Source organism: Ovis canadensis, chromosome 15 (assembly GCF_042477335.2).
Source record: "Ovis canadensis isolate MfBH-ARS-UI-01 breed Bighorn chromosome 15, ARS-UI_OviCan_v2, whole genome shotgun sequence".
Taxonomy (NCBI): Eukaryota; Metazoa; Chordata; class Mammalia; order Artiodactyla; family Bovidae; genus Ovis; species Ovis canadensis.
The window spans coordinates 13,703,371-13,728,860 of NC_091259.1; the positions used below are offsets into that span (position 1 = coordinate 13,703,371).

At 40.6% G+C, this 25,490-nt stretch overlaps 1 protein-coding gene across 1 annotated transcript in view; it reads left to right on the forward strand.

The window, feature by feature from the left end:
* MMP20 (matrix metallopeptidase 20) overlaps window positions 1-25,490 on the forward strand; it is a 61,381-nt gene that overhangs the window by 11,201 nt on the left and 24,690 nt on the right. The window contains exons 3-7 of the mRNA XM_069555076.1: window positions 729-877; window positions 3,686-3,811; window positions 4,589-4,750; window positions 7,470-7,611; window positions 24,427-24,563. Coding sequence (XP_069411177.1) covers window positions 729-877; window positions 3,686-3,811; window positions 4,589-4,750; window positions 7,470-7,611; window positions 24,427-24,563 — 716 coding nt within the window. The remainder of the gene's footprint in view (window positions 1-728; window positions 878-3,685; window positions 3,812-4,588; window positions 4,751-7,469; window positions 7,612-24,426; window positions 24,564-25,490) is intronic.

Here is a 25,490-nt window from a genome sequence, read left to right on the forward strand (position 1 = left end):
CTTTCTTCCACCCTTCCCTTATGGCAGCTTAGAATCCCCAGCCCCTGGGTTCCAAAGTGGCACATCCTAGAAAAACACCGTCTCTACCCACTGTATCCAAAATGCTCTATACTTTTATGCCTTCCAGTGTCATTGTCAGAGGAGGACTTGATGAAAGAAAGACTTGAGCCTTTTTCAGCCCAAGTGAGCATCCTTGTGACAAGCTAGCACTTCCTCTTTTAAGATGTACATTATTTTAAGAAAAAACATTCCCCCATGGCCCTGGGGAAAACCTGCTTGTCTTTGAATAAGAATTTGCAAAACCTCAAAACTCTTTGTCTTTACTTTTTTACAATTGAAAAATTTTGGTCTCTTTAGGGGAAAAAGATTCCTTCTCAATTAAAACCGCTTTAGGAAAAACAGACTTCTAGCTACTCATAAAGTTACACAGGTATTATTCTTTCCTATTAGTGATGTATAATAACAACAAAAGTCAAACTGTTTCAGCATCAGAAATCTCAAATTTTTCATTTCACCCTTCATTTTTCTTAAGTTAGCATGTTTCAGTAATGTAATAAAGATGAAAGCAAAATAAGAATTATTATTTTGGAGAAAAATCTCTAAATTGTAGATTTATGGTCACTATTTTTATCACTATTTTTATTTTCAATATGAACTTGACATAACTCTCACTTTCTTCACTTAGGAGCACTTGTTAAAAGGAAAACGTGTTGCTTCTGTATTGACAGAATATCCAAGTACACCCCTTCCATGACCCCTGCGGAGGTGGACAGAGCCATGGAGATGGCCCTGAGGGCCTGGAGCAGCGCCGTCCCTCTGAACTTTGTCAGAGTCAATGCGGGCGAAGCAGACATTATGATCTCTTTTGAAACCGGAGGTACTGTGGTGCTTCCTGGATTTTGTCTATTACTCCAGAGGAAAAATATTTCAGTACTTTTCCTCATACAATGTTTAATCCATGTGACCAGCACGCTCCTTCTCAGAGCTGTGAAGGGCAGAGGCCGAGATCGTGGCAAAGTCACGACCTTTATTTAGTCAGAAAACAGATCTGGGGAGTTCTCCACATGGCTGAGCTACAGAACAGACTAGAAAATAACCCATTTCGCTGCGGCATTGCCCCGTCAGGGACAAGTTCTGTCAGGCTTAGCTTCTCTATGGCTGGGAGGCCCTCTGACCTCACCCCAGCCCCATGATGGTGTCCATCACTCCCCTTCATATTAGCCGAGGACCTGCCCCTCTGGATCCTCTCTGAGGGTCAGTCCCGCAGAGCTCCTGCAACTTTCCCGGGCAGCACGGTTAGGAGGGCGGCTGCCGCTGCTGTCTGGCCCACGCTTCAGACGCCTCTTGGTGGAGTTGCCAGGCCTGCCGCCAGCCTGCACACTCCGTCCCTCACTCGCCCCTGTTTCAGAGAAACAGGTCTAGTAGTAAATGAAGGAAAGGCCGCTTAAGTCTTTACCCTCTCAGCTTTCTGAGTCAAGGTGAGCATCCCCGCCTCTCCCTTCACAGATAACCTTTCTAAGTGTCCTCTTTAAAGTCTTTATCTTAATTTTAATCTGATGTCACTGGGGAGAGACATGTATAGAAGCTGGGAGAGAGGATCAAGTAAGTCCTGAGCTGGAGCCCTTGAGAGGTGGCCCTGGGGTGACTGGCCCACGGTGGGTCTCGCTCCTCCCGCAGGGTCAAGGCCACCCACCCCCAGGGAAGCGGCAGGGCGGTGCGGCTTGGGGCAGCTTTAGGCGCGATGGAGCTAACATCTGGCTCTCAATCTTTCAAGCTGGTGCTGTGTTCCCTAAAACAAGTGGACTTGGCACTCTGCTGCCATTTAACCAGGACTTCAGGGCATGTACTGATTAAACAACACTGCCCTGAAACTTGGGGAATGGCACACCAGAACTTTGTTTTGTTGGGTTTAAATAAAACAAGGTATTCCCACCAAAATCCTGAAAATCTATGAAATGTATTGTATAATATCCCTCATTTTATTCTTCCTCCTTTTCTATTATTTTGTAATGAACTTTTAAGTAAATACACATACTAATTAAGCTTTAAAAGCTGTAATTTTATAAATATGTCCGTTGCTTTCAGGAGTTTTATGCATGAAAGTATAATAAAATTACAGAGAAATTTTCTTTCCTTTTTTTGACATGTCCTTAAAATATATTGGGCTCTACAACTCATTTTTAACACTTAAAAATCAGAAGTGTTTCCAAACTACACACTAAGCAAAATAAGAACTAGACTTGTTCTGAATGCATCTTTACCTTGTGGAAGATGTGTTAAGTGTGGGGATGCCTGAGTCAGGTGGAGCTGATGCAGGGGTGGGAAAGATGGCAGCTGCCCAGGGCTCCCATGCATGGCCCAGTCCATGTCCTTGTGGGAGGTGTTGGGCTCCGCACATGTGCATCGTGGGGCAGTCAGTCACTGTGGGGTGTTTAAAGGCAGCAGTTACAACATTAGTTTACCTTGAATTGGGTTTTCTGAATAGCTTCTGCTTTGTCATTTTTTATTGTATTTTATTTTTTTACTGCCACAGGCTGGCCTATTAGCAGAGAATGGGTGGCCAGCCTCTCATTTTTCCATAATGCAGTGTGTTACAGAAAGTATGGGGCAGGTTTTAATGTAATCGCACTCTGATTAATTGGCTCACACTGTCTGGAGAAGGGAATGGCACCCCACTCCAGTACTCTTGCCTGGAAAATCCCATGGACGGAGGAGCCTGGTAGGCTGCAGTCCATGGGGTCGCAAAGACTCAGACATGACGGAGCAACTTCACTTTCACTTTTCACTTTCATGCATTGGAGAAGAAAATGGCAACCCACTCCAGTGTTCTTGCCTGAAGAATCCCAGGGACGGGGGAGCCTGTGGGTTGCCGTCTATGGGGTCGCACAGAGTCAGACACAACTGAAGCAACTTAGCAGCAGCAGTAGCAGCATACAAACAGAAAGCACATGCTTGTCCAATTTACTATCACTGTCTTAGCCAGATCGTATTTTTGTTTTGTTTTTTGTTAGCAATTTTTTTGACATATATTTGATATACAATGTTGTGTTAGTTTTAGTTGTACAGCAAAGTAATTCATATATATATATATATATGTTCTTTTTCAGATTTTTTTCCCTTATAGGTTATTACACCATACTATACTCAAAAATGTTGAGTATAGTTCCCTGTGCTATACAGTAGTTCATTGTCAGTTACCTATTTTATACATAGAAATGTGTATACGTTAATCCCAAACTCCTAATTTGTCCCTCCCTCACTGCCACCCCCTAAATAATACATTGAAATCACTCTGCCAACACGTTCACAGTCCAGTGAGTGGATAAGATGGTGGCTGAATAACCATCTGCCTTTCTCCTTTTGGAATCTGCAGCTTGTTCATAGTCTACAGTAGGCCTTGTGCCAATTGACAGACAGTGCAACAAATGCAATAACAAAAGAACATTTAAAAAATTTTTAATGCTCACTATCTTTAAAACACAAAATATCGCTTTTATTATTTTAATCGGTCACTCATTGGTATGTGAGATTCCTCTTATTAAAAAATGAATATTGAAAAGTAAATCTATTTGTATGAGAAATACCAATGCTATTCAAAAAGTTGTCCATTCCCTGTGATATCATGTACCCCTCAAAATTTGCTAGAAGGACTAAATCCTGTTGGCATTCTGCCCCATATGTCTAGATCACGGGGATTCCTATCCATTTGATGGGCCTCGAGGGACTCTAGCCCATGCATTTGCACCTGGAGAAGGCCTGGGAGGAGATACACATTTCGACAATGCTGAGAAGTGGACTATGGGAACGAATGGTATATATGCACAATTCACCATAACCTGGAAAATATTGTACCTTCTTCTGGGCCTCCATCATGAAACCTTGAGGTTCAACGTCCCAAGCCACCCTTTAACTAGGGGGGCTGGCTAGGAAAAACAAGTAAGCCAAAAATCCAAAAGGGAACACCATAAGGGAAAAGATCCACCCTCAATTGTGCTGTAGATTTGTCTGCTCTCTGGTTCACAGGGTATAATTTCGAGAAACAGCAATCCCCTACTCAACACACAGCATTTTTCTTCAACTACGTAGTATTTTTTGTTTACTTGTACTTGGAAATAGGCTACGTTCAGAAATGACCTGAGAAGAATTAGTACTTTACTGAGAAGTGCAATGGGGATGGGTTAAAATTTCTAGAATATCATGCATGTCATCTGGAATTCTCCAGTATGAAACATGGGTGGATAAAAGAGAGCAGACAGGGAGCCAGTAAAGCATGCATGGACTAAATCTAGGTATTGCTGCCACTGTTAGTGCTGAAGCCCTTCTTTACGGAGCACCACTGACCATAAACAAAATAAATGGATTTACATTTCCATCGTCCCCTACCTGAAGCCGCTCCTCGCCAAGGGGGGAAGAACTAGGCTAAAGTCAGCAAAGCTAAGTGCCAGAACACCCTACCAACATTTTAATAACCAGTTCTGAAAAGAAAATGAATAAACTATGATTTGGCATAAAATCTCCTGTGAAGACAGGAAATAGTGAAAAGAAAACTCTGTGTTGATACTGTCTTTTCCTCTCTCATATCATCTAGGTTTCAATTTATTCACCGTTGCTGCTCATGAGTTTGGCCATGCACTGGGCCTGGCCCATTCCACAGACCCGTCAGCACTGATGTACCCAACTTATAAGTATCAGAATCCCTATGGGTTCCATCTCCCCAAGGACGACGTGAAGGGGATCCAGGCACTGTATGGTACAATAACTACACTGTTTTGAGTACAGACCCTGAAAATGACAGGCATTTGTTCTCGTGGCAAAGTGTACTCTGCCAGCCATTAACCTACATAGGTGAAGATTAAGCTAGAAACCACAGCCCCAACTATCCCCTCTTAGGAAAAACTTATTTACCACATATAAGTATTGCTTTCTTTTGTAAGATGAATATTTAAATTTTACATCTTTCTTCCAGAGCATATTGGTCCCTCGATGGCTATAGCAAATACAATCATTTGTGTGTATTTTGAGTGTTGATCAGGGGTTAGATATTGGAAAAGGATGGATTTTTTTATAGTTCATATATATATATAGTGTTTATCCATTTGCAAATAAGTGATCTTATCTCGGGGCTTTCCTGGTGGCTCAGACAGTAAAGAGTCTGCCTGCAATGCGGGAAATCCAGGTTTGATCCCTGGATCAGGAAGATCCTCTCGAGAAGGGAATGGACCTTATCTTCCTAAAAATAGTAATGTTGATGGTAATAACTGTACCATTTAGTCATATAGCCGATCTGCAGTTTACAAATCATGTTCATATGAGTCATCACAGATCATCCTCATCACTAGCCTGAGGGATATAAAATGTTTTCTGCATTTTATAGTTGAGAAAGCTGAGGCTCAAAGACTATATCCCAAAATATCCAAAATTATCTGAAATGTTAGCATTTTTTTAAGGTGATAAAGAATTATGAGGAACTCTATATCCCATTTTCCTGAACAGAAAGTCAAGTCCATTCATCCGTGAGAAGAAATCTTGAAACATCACTAGACCTTGACATTTTGTTTGTTTGATGGGTAAAAAAGCTGGAGAATCTAAGAAGCTGCCTTTCCCATAAGCCTCAGAACCTGCTCATTCAGTGTTTACTTGCAGGCACTCCTGCTCTTCGCTCAGCCTAGAGAAGAGCCTGTAGAACCCAGCTCCTCCTGCCTTCCCGCATCTGGCCAGTTCATCTGTTGTTTAGACGTAGGTACACACAGCTGCAGGCAGATCTCACTTGAAGCACATAAAAGACAAATTTCATCCCAAGAATTGTTCAGCCAGCTATTTCCCTTCAGAGTGGGATCTATGCCAGTTCTGCTTCTCTCTTGAGTGACAGAGAAAAAAAAAACAACCTGCGAATCTCTCCATATGACAAGCTAGGGCTCCAGTGTAAAACCCTTCCTGCGGCCATCAGGGAATGCGTGCTCAGGCACTAAGTCATGTCCGACTCTTTGTGACCCCATGGACAGCGGCTTCTGTCCACGGAATTCTCCAGATAAGAATACCAGAGTGGGTAGTCATGCTGTTCTCCTGTGGTCCCCAAGAGGAACCCACTCCAGATCTGTGCCTACCCTTTATGGGTCTTTGTGCCCTGAAGCGTCACCACCATTCTGACAGCCACTGTTCCTCAGCCAGGAGAGGAAGTTTATATTTTGACAAGGCCGTTTTTCCGCAAGTGAATGAAATACAGAAACATGGTTTTATAACGCCGAGAGGCACAAGCCTCACCTACTGCTGACCACCCTGAGCTTCAGCAGAGTGCTTGGAGGATTAGTAAGTGTTCAAAAAATGGCAATGTATTTCTGATTCGACCAGTTTCCACTTTCTGATCTTTTCCCAAAGCCTCACCCCAACCTCTGATCTTCATTCTATTGCTGACCCTTCTCCACCCGGGTCTTACCCACCTCACTCCCTGGCCTCACTCCTTCCCTGATCCCCAGCTATGGTAACAAGACTCAATTCAGCACAGGGACCTGCCAGGAGCAGTGGCTTAGGCAGCGCCAGATCAGTCCTCTGTAGTTGGCAGACAGTCCTAAGGAACAGAACAGGAGATGAAAACTCAATAACATTTCCCCCAAGGGCTGGGTCCTGTGTTCCAACAGGATCTATTAGAAGATGCCTTTAAATGGTAACATCTCCATGGTACTTCAGGGCCCCAAGAATTTGCTCAGCCTCTCCTGGACACCTAAGAAAAAGCTTATGCACAGGGCAGGACACCCAGAAGCAGCTGTTCAAAAATAAGAAAACACACAAGAAAGATATAATCTTATTGAAAGCAAAAATACTTAATAACCAAAAAAAAAAAAAAAGAGGAATTTTTCAAAATAGACTGCTAATTTCAAACACCCATAGCTATCAAAGAAATTTGCATAATAATAAAATAATAGCTGCCATTTTTGGGAACTTTTATTATGTGTCAAGCACTCCGCTAAAAGTGCTTTTCAGGCATTATTTAATTCTCACAGAAACCTTCTGAGGTAGGTACCTTTATTGCCTTTCCCCATTTTACTATGAGGAAATGGAGGCTTAGAGAGATTGAATTATTTATCTGAATCACACAAGTCTTTCCTCATAGCTCAGTTGGTAAAGAATCTGCCTGCAATGCAGGTGACCTCGCTTCGACTCCTGGGTCAGGAAGATCCCCTGGAGAAGGAAATGGCAACCCACTCCAGTATTCTTGCCTGGAGAATCCCATGGACCGAGGAGCCTAGCAGGCTACAGTCCATGGGGTTTCCATGGTCAGACATGACTTAGCGACTGAACCACCAGCATAAGAGTCAGCAACTAATGAAGCCAGGATTCAAAGCCAGGTCCTCATGTCATCAACAACCACACTGTTTGTGACCTTGTAATATGCACTGGAAGTGGGTCCCTGGAGCAGAAGTGTATAGACTTCATTCCTGGTACCATTTTGACCAAGTCACTTTGAATCCTAGGACCTCGGAGAGCATTCCCAGGGAAGCCCACTGCGCCCCATGGCCCCCCTCATAATCCGTCCATCCCCGACCTCTGTGACTCCAACTTATCCTTCGATGCCGTGACGATGCTGGGGAAGGAGCTCCTGCTCTTCAGGGACCGGTAAGCCTGACGCGTGCCCCCAGCTCTCACCAGGCCTCAGCTGCATGCCCAGGCACACGTTGTCGGAGAAGACCTTGTCACTGCCTTGGGTGACGATTGTGCAGAAGTGCTGTCCTGTGTGACAGTCAGATGGGAGGCAGGAGTCTTTGGGGAGACACAGAGTCGCCGAAACTACTGTTTGTGGGGTACCTATGATGCTCTTGCCACTGGGCTGTTTTCTATATAAGTCCAGTATTTCTTCTAATCTTGTTCACCGTGAAGCAGAGTTAGAATCCCAAATTTACAGATGAAGACAGAAGCTCGAAAGAACACAAAACTTTACAAGGTAACACAGTTGTATTAAGTGACTGAGTTATGACATCAGCCCAGATTTCTCTGATTTCTACTTTATTCACCTCTGTATCCCTCCTGAGAGTCCATAGTATATTCTCAATAAATATTTGTTAAAGAGGGTTGGGTAGATGGAAGGATGGATAGATAGGTTGTTGCATGGATGGATGGAGTCACAGATGGATAATCAGGAGCATAGATAGATGGGTGGAGAGCTCTAAACTTAGTATTCTTCCTAAAGCCCTGTTTCTCAAGGCCTCTTGACTTTTCAACTGTCAGTTGTCAGAAAGCTCAGAAAGAGAGGGAATATTGGTGACTTCTTGTTGTACCACAGCTATAGCTACTAAAAGAATACCCTGACGTTTGAGTTTCTATTATTGTTGTTTTAGGAATGCTTCTTTTGGGCTTATTAATAGAAGTTTCAGTAGATCTGTGAGTTATAAAAAACAATGAGATTGCATTGTACTTGACTTTTATGGCACAGGAGACTGAGTAATTTATGATACTGGAGATGCTGGATTTTTAGTGAAGATACTATAGGAATAGCTGCAGATATAGCTATGATGAGTGGTGGTTGGTGGTTGATCTTTATTTTTTAGTAATTTTGTTGTTATGGAGATTACTCATGGAAATTAAGTAGATGTAAGTTTAACATTAGTGTAATAAGGGAAAAGGAGAAAATTAAAACTTTATGTTTTGAAATTAATGTGGAAGTTTTTATTTGAAGATAAGAAGTAGGCTTTGGTAATACATTTTTCTAGCCAAATTAAGTGTGATAATAATGATGCTGATTTTTGGCTTGCTGAAAGGTGGATGGATGGTGACAGGCAGTGAGTGATAACTGGAAAAATCTGAAGAGGTTGGAAAATTCATGCAGGTGCTTCCCTGGGGACTCAGTCGGTAAAGAAACCTACAATGCTGTAGATCTGGGTTTGATCCCTGGGTAGGGAAGATCCCCTGGAGAAGGGAGTGGCAACTCACTCCAATATTCTTGCCCAGACAATCCCATGGACAAAGAAGCCTGATGGGCTACTGTCTAGGGGGGTCTCAAAGAGTCATATACGACTGAATGACTAACACACAAAGGGGAATTAAATTTTAGGTTTTGTGTTATAAAGTTAAATTCAAGTACTAGAATAAAACCTGAGAGAGTTACAGCGAAGCTGCTCATTTTAGGTGGTAAGGCAGTTATATGTCAACAGTTGTTGGAGTAATCTTGTTGGAAGTAAAAATTCTAGTGAAAATGCTTCTGATTAAAAGACATTTAATAGAATCAATTAGGAGAGGATTATTTTCATTTATTAAAATTAGAGTCAGAAAACGAGATTCTTCTAGACACATGAAGAAAAATAATTTGAATACTTTGGGCAGCTGCTAAGAAAGTGGCCGTGAGTCTTATTCATCGGGTGCAGGCATTAGTATACAATGTGTTAGCAATTTCGATAATTCAATCTTTGGAGAAAAATCCTTTAAGGGAAGGCCTATCTATGAGCTGCAGGCTTCCGATAGTAAGTGAGGTTGAAATAAAGAGTAAAGCTTTAAATAAGCTGCCCATTTGAAAGGTGTCTTGTTTATAGTTATGAAGAGTAGACCCAGAGCGTACAAATAATATGGGTTTTTAAAATGCAGGTGTGCAGACATGAAGGAATGAAGTGTGGTTGACTAGTACCAATAGTAACAATTCCTGGGCCTAAATGCCTTGAAGTGGAGAAGAGAGCAATCTGCTGCATGAGAATAGTTGGTGTGGGTAGTAACACCTGGACAGATGTCAGTGTTTTGGATAGTTTTATTATTTTCTGTCACTGATAAAAACAAAGTAATAAAAGCTCCAACCATCGTGCTTGAGTGAGGCTGAGGGAAGTGGTGCGGAAGGCCGAGCTGGAGGGATTCACCAGCCACAGCTGGGAGCCCCGTGAGAAGGAGACAGTGACTGAGGCTAAGCATGAAGACTTGTCGGAAAGCTCATGAATTAAAGTTGTGTTGTTCCTATTTCCCTCCCACTGTGCTGTCTCTTGGAACATGGCTACCAGTTACTCTGTAATTACTTCTCTCCTTGGACAAAAAGAAACCTCCCAACTCTCACCTCCACTCCTCCCTTTACTGGGGACAGAATTCAACCACATCAGAATAGGCAGAGGTAGCTCAGGAATAAGCATGTGTGACATTACTTATTCTTTTTCTTCACTGGAAAAGTGTGTAGGGTGCTAACCCCGTCACAGTACCTGGGCCTGTAAAGACAGATCAACAGTCCCCTGGCCTTTGTACACCTCAAGGTTAGATGAGAGAAAGAAACATCCAAACAGCACTGCCATCTCACTGTGCCATGGATGTATTTAGACAGAGAAAAGGCTCTGGTGTCTCTTTCTATAAAAGCACACTAATTCCATCAGCCCCACCCTCATGACCTTATCAAGCCCTAATCACCTCCCACTGGTCCCATCACACTGGGGGTTACGATGAATGATGGGAAAACACAGATATTCAGCCCGTAACACAGAATAATCATATTGTTAAACATGTTATTGAATATCCTTCTAGACTTTTTCTCTGGGTAGAGATTTATCATAAATATGGGAGGGAAACAGGGATATCCACAAAAGTAAGACTTTGTAATGCGCTGGATGTGCTGATTTGCAAACTTTTTCACTCAGTTATCTCTCATTTTTTCCATGTCAATGAACTTTAATTTTCATCTTTATTTAATATATGTGTATATTATCCCAGTGTATAGATCTATCCTTACTTATTTAACCAGTCCCAAACTAATAAACATCTGTATTGTTTCCAATTTTTAAAAATTAGACCCAGCTGAACTAAATCTTTAGCAATGGATGGGTGTCTACTTTTCAAAGCAAGTGAGAGGAAAACCCAGAAATCTAGGCTTTAGCCTCAGGCTAAGTTGATTTGAATTCTGGTTATGCTTCCTACCGATCAGGTGACACTGGGCAAGTCATGTGCCAAACTTGTGAGCATTCAATAAAAGGCAGTTCCTATATTTAGGAGGGGGAGTCAAAAATATGTACAATGGATTAAGGCTTGGAAACAACCAGAGGTATTTTTAATTGCTACCTGTTTTGATTGATTCTTTTTTCTTAAGACTTGCTGATTATTTACTTTGTTTTTATTGTTTATTATTGAAAAGGAAAGAAACCAAAGTGGAATCAGTAGGCACTGACCCAGGAGTGATAGGCAAGGTGCAGAGCAGGAGAGCCCCAGACACAATGCAAGGTGACGTCTGCTCCATCTGACCCTGTGCTGTCCTGATGAGGGGTGTAGGACTTGTGCCCCAATGCAGCAAGTAACTTCTTCTTTTGGTATTATTAGTGGTTGTGATCAAGGCAAGAGACAGTGAAGTCAAAGACAGCCCTTTCACACAATTATATTTTCTTTAAAAACTAAAGGAAACGCTTTTTAAACTTCTATTTATCGAACTATGAGCATTCAATAATTGCTAACAACTAATTGGACAACTAATTTCATCCTTTGATGAAATACCAAATGTAAATGAAATGTAAATACTGAGAGTGATAAGAGAATAGAAAGAGAAGCATAGATATAAGGGACATTTAGAAAGGGGAAAGCAGGGAAGAAATTAGGGGAACCATCGCCTTCTCATCTTCTTCCACTCAGGATCTGAGGAGCTATTGTGGTAAGGGCAGATAATTCCAAAGAACTAGGAAGAGCTAGAAAGAGGACGGGGAGCCAGTAGTGGTACCCTTTTAGCACTGGAGCGGCCACTAACCCGCCATGGGACCTTGAACCTCTCTTCCTCCTTTGCAAAAGCAGATGTTGCCTGATATTTGTTGTGACTTCAATGTGTTCAGTACTTGGTGCTAAGCATTTTGTTATCAACCCCTTACAGCAGCCCTGTAAGGTATGAATTCTTATTACTGCCTTTTTATTAGACATAAAAAAGATGAACAACTTGATCACGCTCACAAGGCTGGTCATGTTTGAAGCTGGGGCCCACGCCCTCAGTCCTGTGCCGGAGGCTGGGCTCCTAACTGCCCTGCCCTGCTGCCTTGTGGGTGCCATGCAGAGCTGGACTCACATTGCCCTGATCCCCTACCTCCCATCACCAGAAGTCCCCAAGGGCTTGCTAAGCCTGGACAAAGAACAAAGGATTCTTTCAGCCACAGCCAGCCTGGCAACCTGGGGGCTATATGAAAGCATTCCCAGCCTGTTCTCTCCCACCCGCCAGCCTGGAATTCCCCATCACTAACAATAATCTGTTGATGAGACATTTCAGGCTGTGCATGTAATAACCGCAGTTTGTTTCCAAAGCATGATTGCAGTGCCTTTTAAAGTCACTGTGAGACTGCTGCACATTCTCCACATGTATAAATGGATATGGGTCCATTCAAATGTTCTGTTTGAAGAGAAACGTCAGCTACACACACACACACACACACACACACACATATTTAATTCACATAGATTTACTCTTTATAATAAATAACAAAATATTAAGGTTATCTCAGATTTCCTTGAAATGACTGAAACAGCAGTCATGCCCAAATGATATTTGCATGCCTTCTATTATTCTGGATTTTACATGATACAGTTTTAATGATAAGATCAAGAATATGTCTATCAGCTTCAGATCTCAGAAGAATAATAGCATTTCACATGTAGAATAGGCATAAAGGTTGACTGTGTCCAAATCCTTCATTTTGGAGACAAGAAAGACAGGCCCAGAACTCTCAGCCCAGAAGACCTGCTCTGCAACCCAGGCCTGCTGAAACCCAGTGCAGAGTCTATCACTCACATAGAAAGCCTCATAGCTGTGAGGCAATGTAACCCTATGAACTGTGAAGAGAATGTTGAATCTTGACTTGAATGAATGAATGCCTTCTGACTGGAATGCATCTGTGTGAGTAAGAAAAGCTGCTATGTCCCTGGGCCCTGGGCCTGCAGATTGGGTGAAGAGCCACAAGGAGGAGGAGGTTCTTGAGTATCCAGGTCCCCAGAAATGTCTGCTAGGCTTCTCCACATGCTGTTTTGTTCTCAAAATAGGGTTCTTTATTTTAAAACATCTGTAAATCCCTGACTGATTGACTAATTGTTACATTCTGAAAGATGTTATGTATTGCATATAGTAATGGAAAGAAAAATATATTTCAGGGTCATGCAGGTAGGGATTGAAGAGAAGGACAAATGTAAGAGGCATCTTGAAAAAGTCACCAGCAGGACCTTGACACTGATTTGATGAGAACAATGGAAAAGGAGAGTCGAAGGTAGCAGCATCACTCACTTAGATAAGAAAATCAAAAAGATTTAGATGCATCAAGAAAAATTCAATTTTAGATAAACTCTTATAATATTATTCATTATAAAATCCGACATTTCATGATCCTTTACAATGTGCTATGTTATCCTAAGCATTTTATAGACATCTGCTCCTTTAATCCACGTTCTTTTTCCCAGCTAGAGTTTTAACCTAGGTCTACTTGACATCAGAGACAGAATTGTTATAAAGGAACCCCAGAGAAATCAGGGAAAAGAGGATTGTCTTTAAAAAAAAAAAAAAAAGATCAGTAGTGTACAGTGCTGCTGAGGTCACCAGGTCGGAAACTGAAGAACAGGACTGACTGTCTGGATGATGGACTATAGTTTTAGCAGCACAGTTCGGGCTTCCCCTGGTGGCTCAGTGGTAAAGAACCCGGCTGCTAATGCAGGAGATGTGGGTTCAATCCCTGAATGGGAAGGATCCCTTGCAGAAAGAAATGGCAACCCATTCCATTATTTTGGCCTGAGGAAATCCCATGGACAAAGGAACGTGGAAGGCTATAGTCCATGGGGTTGAAAAGAGTCAGACACAACTTAGCAACTAAACCACAAGGAATGAACCCAGATCCTGAGGAATGAAAAAGCAAAGGGTAATGGTGGGCTTCCTAGTTGTAAAGAACGCCCCTTCCCAGTGCAAGAGGCAAAAGAGATGAGGGTTTGATCCCTGGGTCAGGAAGACTCCCTGGAAGTGGGCCTGGCAACCCACTCCAGTATTCTTGGCTGGAGAATCCCGTGGTCAGGGGAGCCTGGAGGGCTACAGTTCCTCGGGTCGCGAAGAGTTGGACACGACTGAAGCAACTTAGCATACATGCACAAAGAGTGATGGTATAAATCATCCATTTTCAAATCATTCATTTGAAAATCTTGTTAATAACAAGGAGTTAAGACAATAACTGGAAGAGGCAGGAGAGTCAAATGAGGATTTTTCACTCTGAGAAATACCTGGGAACATTTGAAGGCATAAAAAGGAGCCGTTGAGGAGAAAGAAATGAAAAGCTGTATCAGAAGGAGAGACAATAAAATCAGTACCCTCTCCTATTATTAATAGATGAGTCCATTGGAACCTAGCATTTTCCAGAGTTTCATGGGCTTGAGGGAAGCGTGCACAACTAAAGAGGAAGTCTTCCTCCTTCAGTCTTCCTGAGAATATTTCTTTTCTGGCTATAAGATTGCATCACTGAAAGTCAACACACAGCATTGTATTTACTTAGATTGATTCCCTGTTATGTATTATGAATTCAAAGAGGCAGAAGGTGTACAAAGATTGCTGATTCACTGTCATTTCTTCTGAAATCCCTCCTTCTGACTAAGGATGAGGTTCTTTACATCTTCATAAGTTGTGGCTTAAAATACGGATCTCCATAGGCTCCACAGATGGAGATATGCACTTAATTTAAGGACACAACGAATAGTTTTCACTGTTTTAACCACTATCTACATGTAGGATTTTAATTTTATAAGCTCTGTTTTTCTTGGTTTCAGTGAGATGGATGATGCATGTCTGATTCTTGGCCTCTTAAACCTCCTGATATAAACAGCCCTGGTTAGCGAGCTTCCCACAAATGAATGCCTTCTTGACCAATGATGTGATTGTTTGTATTTCAAACTTTCCACTGGCAAAATTTTATATTAATGAGAAAAATTTAGAATAAAATGTAGTTCTATTCATAAACTCTAAGTATTACATAATTAATAAATTTGTAGGGTGAAAACATGTCTTATTAAAGTATTTACAAATAATTGTAAGAGTAGTCCAGAGTTTATAAAACACTTTCATATGCATTGTCTCGATTGATCCTTTGAAATGTTAGCAGTTATTATTATTATTTTCATTTTTATTTGACAAGAAGAAATTTAGCCTCAGAAAAATTAAGTGACTCATACAAGGTCACACATCCAATAATAAAGTAAGGTCTCAAGCACCCATTGCTTCTTTCACTGCACCACAGTGCCCATTTTCAGGGAAGAGAAGCATCAATTCAACTCAGCATCAAAAGACTGACAGAAAAAAGACACCCCCTCCTCCTGAAAGTAGGGTACAGAGTGACAGAGAAGAGTCAAGGAAAGTCAGGGGTGACGAGAGAGGAAAATGAAAAGACCCATCAACTCTTGCTGGATTACAGTCAGCAAAGAGGTGACTGTGTCTCCAAGAGGATCAGTCAAGCAGGTGGTGAACGAAGACAGAGGGGTCCAACAACAACAAAAAAAGGATAAAAAGCTTAACAGACTTGAACCAAGCCCCAGATGTGCCAGGACTTGCTGATCCCTAGAATACTTAGATGAATAATACACGACCCTGCCACAAGGAGCTCACAGGACTGGCAGCAAGCAACAGGAATGTTACCAGTGACTTCTGCTCAAACCTGATGACTTAGATGCTGTTCTTTAGTAAAGAGAATATGAAAACTGATGATTAGATAAGTTCTACACAACTGTGACATCTATCTATCTAGTCAACAAATATTTATTGAGCCCAACTATGTTCCAGATACAGCTTTGGTTCCTGGCTAAACAATGCAGTTAAATATCTATCAGCAAGTCTTTAGTATCAATAAACTCCATTGTTTTGCCCTCCTTACCTAAGATCAGATTACACATTATTAATATGATCTGTTTATTTCACTACCCTTTTCAAAATATCCTGCAATTGTTCTTTTCTTTAAATTGAAGTATAGTGGGTTTCCCTGGTGGCTCAGTAGAAAAGAATCTACCTGCAATGCAGGAGAAGCAGGAGACATGGGTTCTTTCCCTGAATTGAGAAGATATCCTGGACCAGGAAATGGCAACGCAGTATTCTTGCCAGGAAAATCACATAGACAGAGGAGCCTAGTGGGCTGTAGTCCATAGCGTTGCAAAGAGTCAGACACAACTGAACACAATTGGTTTACAGTTGTGTTAGTTTAAAGAATACAGCAGTGTGATTCAGGTATACATGCATATATTTTTTCAGATTCTTTTCTGTTATAGATTATTATAAAATATTGAGTAGAGTTCCCTGTGCTATACAGTAGGTCCTTGTTGGTTATCTATTTCATATATAGTAGTGTGTAGATGTTAATCAAAAACTCTTATTTTATCCTTCTCTCCCTTTCCCCTTGATAACCATAAATTTGTTTGCTATATCCATGAGTCTGATTCTTTTTGTATGTAAGTAACTTTTATCAGTCTTTTAAGATTCCACATATAACCTATATCATATGATATTTGTCTATCTATGGCTGGCTTACTTCACTTAGTATGATAATCTCTAGGTTCATCCATGTAGCTACAAATGGCATTATTTCATTTGTTTTATGGATGAGTAATGTTCCCTTATATACATATATATGTATGTATATATATATATATATATTCCATCTTTCATACCCATTCATCAGTTGATGGATACTTATGTTGCTTCCATGTCTTGGCTTTTGTAAACAGTGCCGCAGTGAATATCAAAGTGCATGTATTATTTCAAATTGGTTTTCCCCAGATATCCACCCAGGAGTGGAATTGCAGGATTATATATAGCTCTATTTTTAGTTTTTTAGGGAACCTTCTTATTGTTCTCCATAAGGACTGTACAAATATACATTCCCAGCAACAGTATAGGATGGTTCCCTTTTTCCCATACCCTCTCTATTGTTTAGACTTTTTGATGCTGACCATTCTGACTGGTATGGCATGATACTTCATTGTAATTTTGATTTACATTTCTCTAATATCATTAACAATGGTGAGCATTTTTTGTTTGCCTTTTGGCTATCTGTACATCTTCTTTGGAGAAATGTCTGTTTAGATCCTTTGCCCAGTTTTTGGTTGGATTGTTTGTCTTTGTAAATATTTTCTCCCATTCTGTAGGTTGTCTTTTTATTTTGTTTATGGTTTTCTTTGATGTGCAAAAGCTTCTATGTTTAATTAGATCCTGTTTGTTTACTTTTTTTTAATTTCTATGACTATAGGGGATGGATTCAAAAAGGTATTGCTGTAATTTATGTCAAAGAGTGCTCTAGCTATGTTTTCCTCTACAAATTTTATAGTATCTAGTCTTACAGTTAGGCCTTTAATCCATTTTTAGTTTATTTGTGTGTGTGATATACAATATTCTAATTTCATTCTTTTACGTGCTGCTGTCCAGTTTTCCCAGCACCACTTATTGAAGAAACTGTGTTTTCTCCATTGTATATTCTTGCCACCTTTGTCATAGATTAATTGACCATAGGTGCATGGGTTTATTTCTGGTCTTTTTGTGTGGTATCTTTTTCTGATTTTGGTATCAAGATGATGGTTGCCTCATAAAATGAATTTGGGAGTGTTCTTTCCTCTGAAATTTTTTGGAGGAGTTTCAGAAGGTAGATGTTATCTCTTCTCTAAATGTGCAGTAGAATTTGCCTGTGAAGTCATTTGGTGCTGGGCTTTTGTTTGTTGAGAGCTTTTAAATCACAGATTCAATTTCAGTATTTGTAATTCATCTATTCATTTTTTTTATTTCTTCCTGGTTTAGCTTTATGAGATTTCTAAGCATTATAAGATTTCTTTCTAAGAATTTGTCCATATCTGCTAGGTTGTCCATTTTATCAGCATATAATTGCTTGTAGTAGTCTTTTATGGTCTCTAATATTTCCATGGTATTGGTTGTAACTTCTCCTTTTTCATAGCTAATTTTATTAATTTGGGCCCTCTTCCTTTTTCTCATGATGAATCTGGATAAAGATTTATAAATTGTGTTTATTTTGTCAAAGAACCAGCCTTTAGTTTTATTGATCTTTTCTATGTTTTCTTTGTCTCCATTTCATTTATTCAATATTTCTGCTCTGATCTTTATGATTTCTTCCCTTCTACAAACTTTGGGTTTTGTTTGTTCTTCTTTCTCTAGCTGCTTTAGGTATAAGGTTAAGTTGTTTATTTGAGATTTTTCTTATTTCCTGAGCTAAGCTTGTGTCACTATAAACTTCTCTCTTAAAATTGTTTTGCTGCATCCCACAGGGTTTGGATCATTGTGTTTTCACTTTCTTTTGTCTCTAGGTATTTTGTTTTATTTCCTCTTTGATTTCTTCAGTGATCCATTGGTTGTTTAGTAGCATATTGTTTAGCCTTGATGTGTTTGTGTTTTTTTTTTTTTTTTTGCACAAATCTTGTAGTTGATTTCTAATCTCATAGTATTGTGAATGGAAAAAGTGCTTTATACCAGTGGTCCCCAACCTTTTTGGCCCCAGGGGCTGGTTTTGTGGAAGACAGTTTTTCCATGGACAGGGCAGGTGGGGGGGTGGGCATGGTTCAGGTGGTAATGTGAATGATGGAAAGCAATGGGGAATGGCAGATGAAGCTTCACTCACTTGTCTGCCACTCACTTCCTACTGTGTGGTCCACTTCCTAACAGGCCACAGACCAGTACTAGTCCTCAGCCTGGGGGTTGGGGACCCCTGCTTTATATGATTCAATCTTTGTAAGTTTACTGACGCTTGCTTTGTGGCCTAGCATGTGATCTATTCTTGAGAATGCTCCATGTGCACTTAAAAAGAATGAATATTCCACTGCTTTCAGATGGAATGTTCTATAAATATCAATTAAGTTAATCTGGTTTAATTCATCACTTAAGCCTTGCATTTCCTTATTGGGTTCTGCCTGGATGATCTGTCCATTTATGTACGTAGGGTGTTGAAGTCCCCCGCTATTATTGTGTTACTGTCAATATCTCCTTGTAGGTCTCCTTGTATGTCTCCTTGTATGTCTCCTTGTATATCTCCTTGTATGTCTCCTTGTATATCTCCTTGTATGTCTGTTAACAGGTGCTCCCGTGTTGTTTTTGTTGTTCTTTAGTCACTAAGTCATGTCCAACTCTTTTGTGACCCCCTGGACTGTAGCCCACCAGGCTCCTCTCTCCACGGGATTTTCCAGGCAAGAACATTGGAACAGATTAACATGTCCCTCTCCAGGGGATCTTCCTGACCCAGGAATTGAACCTGCATCTCCTGCTTGGCAGGTGGATTCTTTGCTCTGAGCCCCCTGGGAAGTTTAGGTTGGGTGCATGTGTGCATGTCTCCTAAGCCGCTTCAGTCATGTCTGACTCTTTGCAACCCTATGTACTGTAACCCACCAGGCTCTTCTTTCCATGGGTTCTCCAGGGAAGAATACTGGAGTGGGTTGCCATGCCCTCCTCCAGGGTCTCTTCCCAACCCAGGGATCAAACCCCCATAAACCCAGGGTTTATGTCCAGTAGCCAGTAGTGGGATTGCTGGATCATATGGTAGTTCTATTTTTTTTAAGGAGCCTCCATACTGTTCTCCATAGTTGCTTTATCAATTTATATTCTGACCATCAGTGCAAGAGGGTTCCAACAGTCTTTATCCTGGTCTATTTTGCCTTAGGTTTCCTTGGTGACTCAGTGGTAAAGAATCTGCCTGCCAATGCAGGAGACATGCGTTTGATCCCTTGGTCAGGACTATCCCCTGGAGATAGTACTGAATGGCAACCCATTCCAGTATTCTTGCCTGGAAAATCCACTGGGCAGAGGAACCTGGAAGGTTAGCCCTTGAGGTTGCAAGAGTTGGACTTGACTTAGTGACTAAACAACAACAACATTTTATCTTATATGAGTACTACTACTCCAGCTTTCTTTTGATTTCCATTTGCATGGAATATCTTTTTCCATCCCCCTCAGTTCTTCTTTTCTAACAGTTTTATAGATTTTCTTTTTTTGCCTTATACTTTAAATCTATTTATAGGTGTATTAGGAGGTTAATTGTTATACCTTTTTTGGTCAATTTTAATTATTATTGTAATTTATAGCTCCAAGTTTGTAAATCCTCTGGATATGTGTCTTATCACTTTATTACCCACAAGATGTAATTTTTCTTCATTAATATGAGATTTTTCATGAGTACAGATCCTTTTGGAAGTTGTGATACTTTACATAAGTATCACATATAGGTAGTGTTTATTACCACCTCATGTATACATTCTAATATGTCATAACAGTGTTTAAGCCAAGGTTTCCTGACTTTAGCACTACTGATAATTTTAAGGCAGACAAGTCTATGCTGTGCTGGACTATCCTGTGCATTGTAAAAGGTAAACTAAAATGATATCCCTGGATTTCACTAGACTCCAGTAGCATTACCCACTCCTAATTGTGACAACCAAAATTGTCACCACTCATTAAAAAATGTCTTCCATGGCACAAAATTATTCTTGGTTTAGAATGACTACTTTACATCAATTTAATCCTCCTAATACCCACAATATCCTAAGTCAAGTAAGGAATATAAGATTCTACCACTTGTGAACAGTTCCAAAAGTACATTTTTGGTTTGCCTAAATTCTTAACCATTGCACTTTACTGCCTCTCGCATTGAGTCATCTGGGACATCAATAACACGTAACTTCAAATGAAAGTTTGGGTTTAATTTGCCTAGAGTCACTTGATTTTTAAATGAGAATTTTAAAACTCCCACATGATTTTTAAACGAGAAATGAAAGAAAATACAGCCCAGCTCTAGAGTGCCCAAAAAGAGAAAGCAGCCGAAAGTTAACCCGATCAGTGATGTAATTCAGAAAGAGTCTGATTATTAGACAGTGTGTCTGCTCCTCCTCCTTCCCGCTTTCCTCATCCTCATTATTTTAATTGCCTGAAAGGCAGACTTTGTACCTTAGAGAGAATCTAGCACAGTGACTTGAGCAGAGTCAGCATTTTGGAATTACGTATTGAATTGAATTAATTGGAAAATGCTTTTTGCATTCTTCATGGGTTCCCAGTGAATCCATTTTTTCGCCTCCTTATCAAAGATGAAATTATGAGCTTTTGACTTAATTTGTTTTTCTATATTTATTACCTGATTCTTCTGGATACCCAAACAAGTGCTCACTTTGTGATGGTGAAGAGAAGGAAGTGGGGGAAAGCAGTCCTTCTGGCCTCCAGAAAAGGCCAGATCTCATTGGGTAAGCGGTCAAGTTATAAACAGAGGAAAACCAGATGTCACAAGGCTGAGAAGGAGCAAGTAGAGAAATTGGGGGGTATGATGAAAATCAAGGCAGCTGGAGTTTAATTGACTCTGTCTGGCCTTAGCCACTTGCTGACATTAGAGCCTCCCAGCCTTTCTGGGTCTCAGTTTTCTATCTTTTAATTCATACAATGTAAATATATAATTTCTTTGAAAGATAAAGATTGGTACAAAATAGACTAATTCAGACAACCTGAGAATATACTGAACTACACCTAATGGAATGGTGGTGGTGGTTTAGTTGCTAAGTCATGTCAAACTCATGAGACCTGATGGACTTTAGGCTGCTAGGTTCCTCTGTCCATAGGATTTCCCAGGCAAGAATACTGGAGTGGAGTGAGTTGCCATTTCCTTCTCCAGGGGATCTTCCTGATCCAGGGATTGAACCCATGTTTCCTACATTGCAGGCAGATTCTTTACCACTGAACCACCAGGGGCTTCCCACACCTAACAGAAATTTTTGGCCTAATTCTTACATATAACTTTAATAATACTGCTAGCTATGTTATTTGCACTTTGCCTATTTTATGAGATTGTTGTTTCCTGGATTACCAAATGTGTGACTGAACCTCCAACAAAATAACAATAACTAGGCAACTTGGAGAAGTTGATCAAATACATAGTTCTGGATGCAATCGATAATTGTAATTACTCTAGATATGAAAGGATACAAACAAGAGGAAATTTTTCCTAGACTGTAAGAGACTGGGTAAGACAGATTGGTCCAGCCCTTTGGTTACTGTTGATAGTAACAGTACACTGAATGGCCTATCAGCAACATCTTCACCAGACCTAAGAGTGAGTTCCTTGCTCCATGGGATGAAATGGTCATGAAATGCCTCCCAAAGTATGGTCAAATTTGTAACCGTGAGGGGGCCCTATCAACTACAAATTGCCACCTACCTCTATAAGAATTAAATCTTGAGCTGGGGCAACTGCTGATTTTCAACATCCCCTGGAAAATGTTCAAGGTGGAGAGCAAAAATGAGGCACTCTGTGCTCAGGGAAAAGCTGGCAGAATGGGTTTTCAGATAGATGTTTTTAGGAGCTGATTTTATGAGCCTAATTTTTATACCTCTTCATATCTAGAAAAGCACTTCAATCCTTCACGGTGACAACTGTTACTTGTGACTAGCAGAAAGGTTTCACCAGACTAGCAGAAAGCTTCTGGAAAAATATGTGCTTGACTATATATATTCTTTCTTCACCAAAACCAAATATATATACTGACCTCTCACCACCCTGCATCTTTGGAGCAATTTCTCAGAGCCATCTGAGGGGCCATCTCCCAGCCTACAGTCCTTATTTTGCCCCCAATAAAACTTAACTAACACAACAACAACAACAAAAATACCTACAGTCTAGATAAGGCCATGATGTATAGGGCTTGGGAAGAGGAAGAGTACCCTCGATAGACTCCTGACACACTGAGTTATTATCTATGGTAGGTGCCCAAGTAATTATTTTTTAAATGGACAATATCCAGCCAAGTAGTACTTTACAGTTTATGATGCACTTTCAAATGCTTTATCTCAGTTGATCCTCTTAATGATCTCATGAAATAGGCCAGGTATTATTATTTGCATTTAAGAGATTATGAAACAAGCTTGGAGATAATGGTCAGCATTGGAGGTGCAAAGACAGTTTACAGTTTTCTAAAACACAATGTGCTTTCTCTTCTGAATCATGATGCTGCTTAGGAACATGAAAAAAATATTCCTATCTCTCAATAGAGCTGTCCTTTGGATTTCATTATCAGCTCACCCGGATAGCTTCAGCAGACCCCTATATGCAGCATCCCTCTTATGGGGTACATGCTATGCTCCAGAACATCATGAACTTAACTCTTAATTGCACAAGTTGCCCTGGATTATAATGTCTAGTTGGGCTTCCCCGGTGGCTCAGATGGTAAAGAATCCGCCTGCAATGCAGAAGACCTGGGTTCGATCCCTGGGTTGGGAAGATCCCCTGGAGGAGGGCATGGCAACCCACTCCAGTATTCTTGCCTGGAGAATCCCGTGGACAAAGGACCCTGGTGGGCTACAATCTATGGGGTCTCAAAGAGTCAAACACGACTGAAGCGGCTAAGCGTGCAGTGTCTAACTACTCATCTGCCTCTACCACTAGATCATAGCTTCTTGAGGGCAGAGCCCGAATCTTGTTCAGTGTTTCATCCCAAGGCCTAACTCAGTGCCTGCTGATAGGTGCTTATAAATATTTGTTAGATTAACTGAAACTCAACAGAATGTTTGAGGAGTGCCTAAATTTACCACATGGAAAGTTAAAAATCAAAACTTTCCCTTAAGTTCCCTGTCCACAGATACTTTTATGTATTGATTCTAGCTTCTATTGAGTCAGTAAACTATTCATATTTTATAAGAATGATTTTAAACTCCAAAATTCAAAATAGACCACATTTACATTGAAATTTTCAGACCAGTACCCTCATGTATACTCCCACAATTTTACGTAAATAATATTGGGAAAATGGATGGTTAAGGTGCTAAATCTTAAGTTAATGTATAGGTACCAGATTTTTGTGAACTAGCCATTAGGTCCTAAGATATAAACACTTTCAATAGATAAGCAAATAGGCAACATAATTTGTAATTGTTAATGTTTTTGCTATTTTTACTGGAAGTAATTAGCATCTCCAAACCACAAAAATTTGGCTCATTTATATAATACTCATAAAATACACCAGAATGGCTACCTTTATGAGATCTGATTCATGTTGATGTTTGGCAGAAACCAACAAAATTCTGTAAAGCAGTAATCCTTCAATTAAAAAATAAATTTTAAAATTTTTTAGAAAGCACAAACACACACACAATAAAGAAAATCAGAAGAGGAAAGGAAAACTTGTAGCAAATGATACTTGGAATAGGAAGATGCACAGCTTAAGTGTATACGTGATTGATGTCAATCCCTGCTATTTCCTTCCATGCTTTGAACATCCTTAAATAAATGAAGGAAAAAGAATTACAGAGATGCTAAAAGAATGAAAAGGAAAAAGAAGCAGATTACGAAAACCAATATATATATATATATATATATATGTGTGTGTGTGTGTGTGTATTCTACTTAAAAACAAGACATGGACAAGAGGCATTTAGAAATGGCCTCTAAAGTGTGGCTTGCCATATATTTCAGTTCAAGTTCAATTGAAGATCTAAGTCAACCCTGGTCCTATTCCTTTTCTGTTGCCAAATAGGATTTTCTGGCGTCGGCAGGTTCACTTGATGTCAGGGATCCGGCCCAGCACCATCACCAGCTCCTTCCCCCAGCTTATGTCCAATGTGGATGCAGCTTACGAAGTGGCTGACAGGGGCACAGCCTACTTCTTTAAAGGTACGCTGAAGGTCCCGCAACGAAAGAAGTGGCCGGGTACAGGGCACGGTGTGTCTGGAGCACCCAGAACTATCTGTCTGTTAGTGATCACAGAGCAGTTCCAGCCATTCCTGCCCCTCAGATTGGGGGTGAAACATCCCTCTACTGTGCTGTGACACTGACAGCAGTGACGGTGGCTGTCAAACTCTTCCCAGAGCCAAAGGTGCAGTCTCGTGAGGCTCGGTGATGAGCGAGTGTCCGGGAAGGTGGAAACCTGCTCCCTGCCCCGCCTCACCCCACCGCCCACCACCCCCGACCTCTGCTCTGAGTGACACGGTGTTCTCTACTGAGAGCCTCTCATTCACAGAAGTCAGCGTGGAAACCTCAGGAAAGCAATACAAGCGTCTGGGAGCAGAGAGACGCCTGGACTCTGTCTCCAGCCCTTTACTATTTGAGTGCCTTAGGGAAGTTATCTAATTGCTCTGCATCTTCATTTCTTCCTTGCAAAATAGTTATAGTAATGACAACCTTGAAGATGTGACTGTGGCTAGCCAATGGAAGTTGTCCAGCAAACGTTAACCATCAGTTTAGATTGTATTTTCTTGATGCCGAAGGCTGAGGATAGAAGATTAGTGCCAGTTTAAGCAAGAATCAGCATTTGTGGTTCACTTGCCCCTTCTGTCTCACACATATATAAGACTGAAACGAGATTATACAGATGAAAAGTATCTTGAAAAAGATGAATGTGTTGCATTTAAGACACAGTTGTATCAGTATTATTGCCTTCATAAGGATAAACTAGGGATTTCTGCCTCCAGGGCAAGTTTTAAGTCTTTTACTGAACTGAATAGAGACTTGTATCTTCTCCTGGGTTTTATCCATGGCAAATATCCCTTAAACTAGCCCCATTTGTAATCCTGCATAGAAATCCTAATGAGTGAAGGGCAT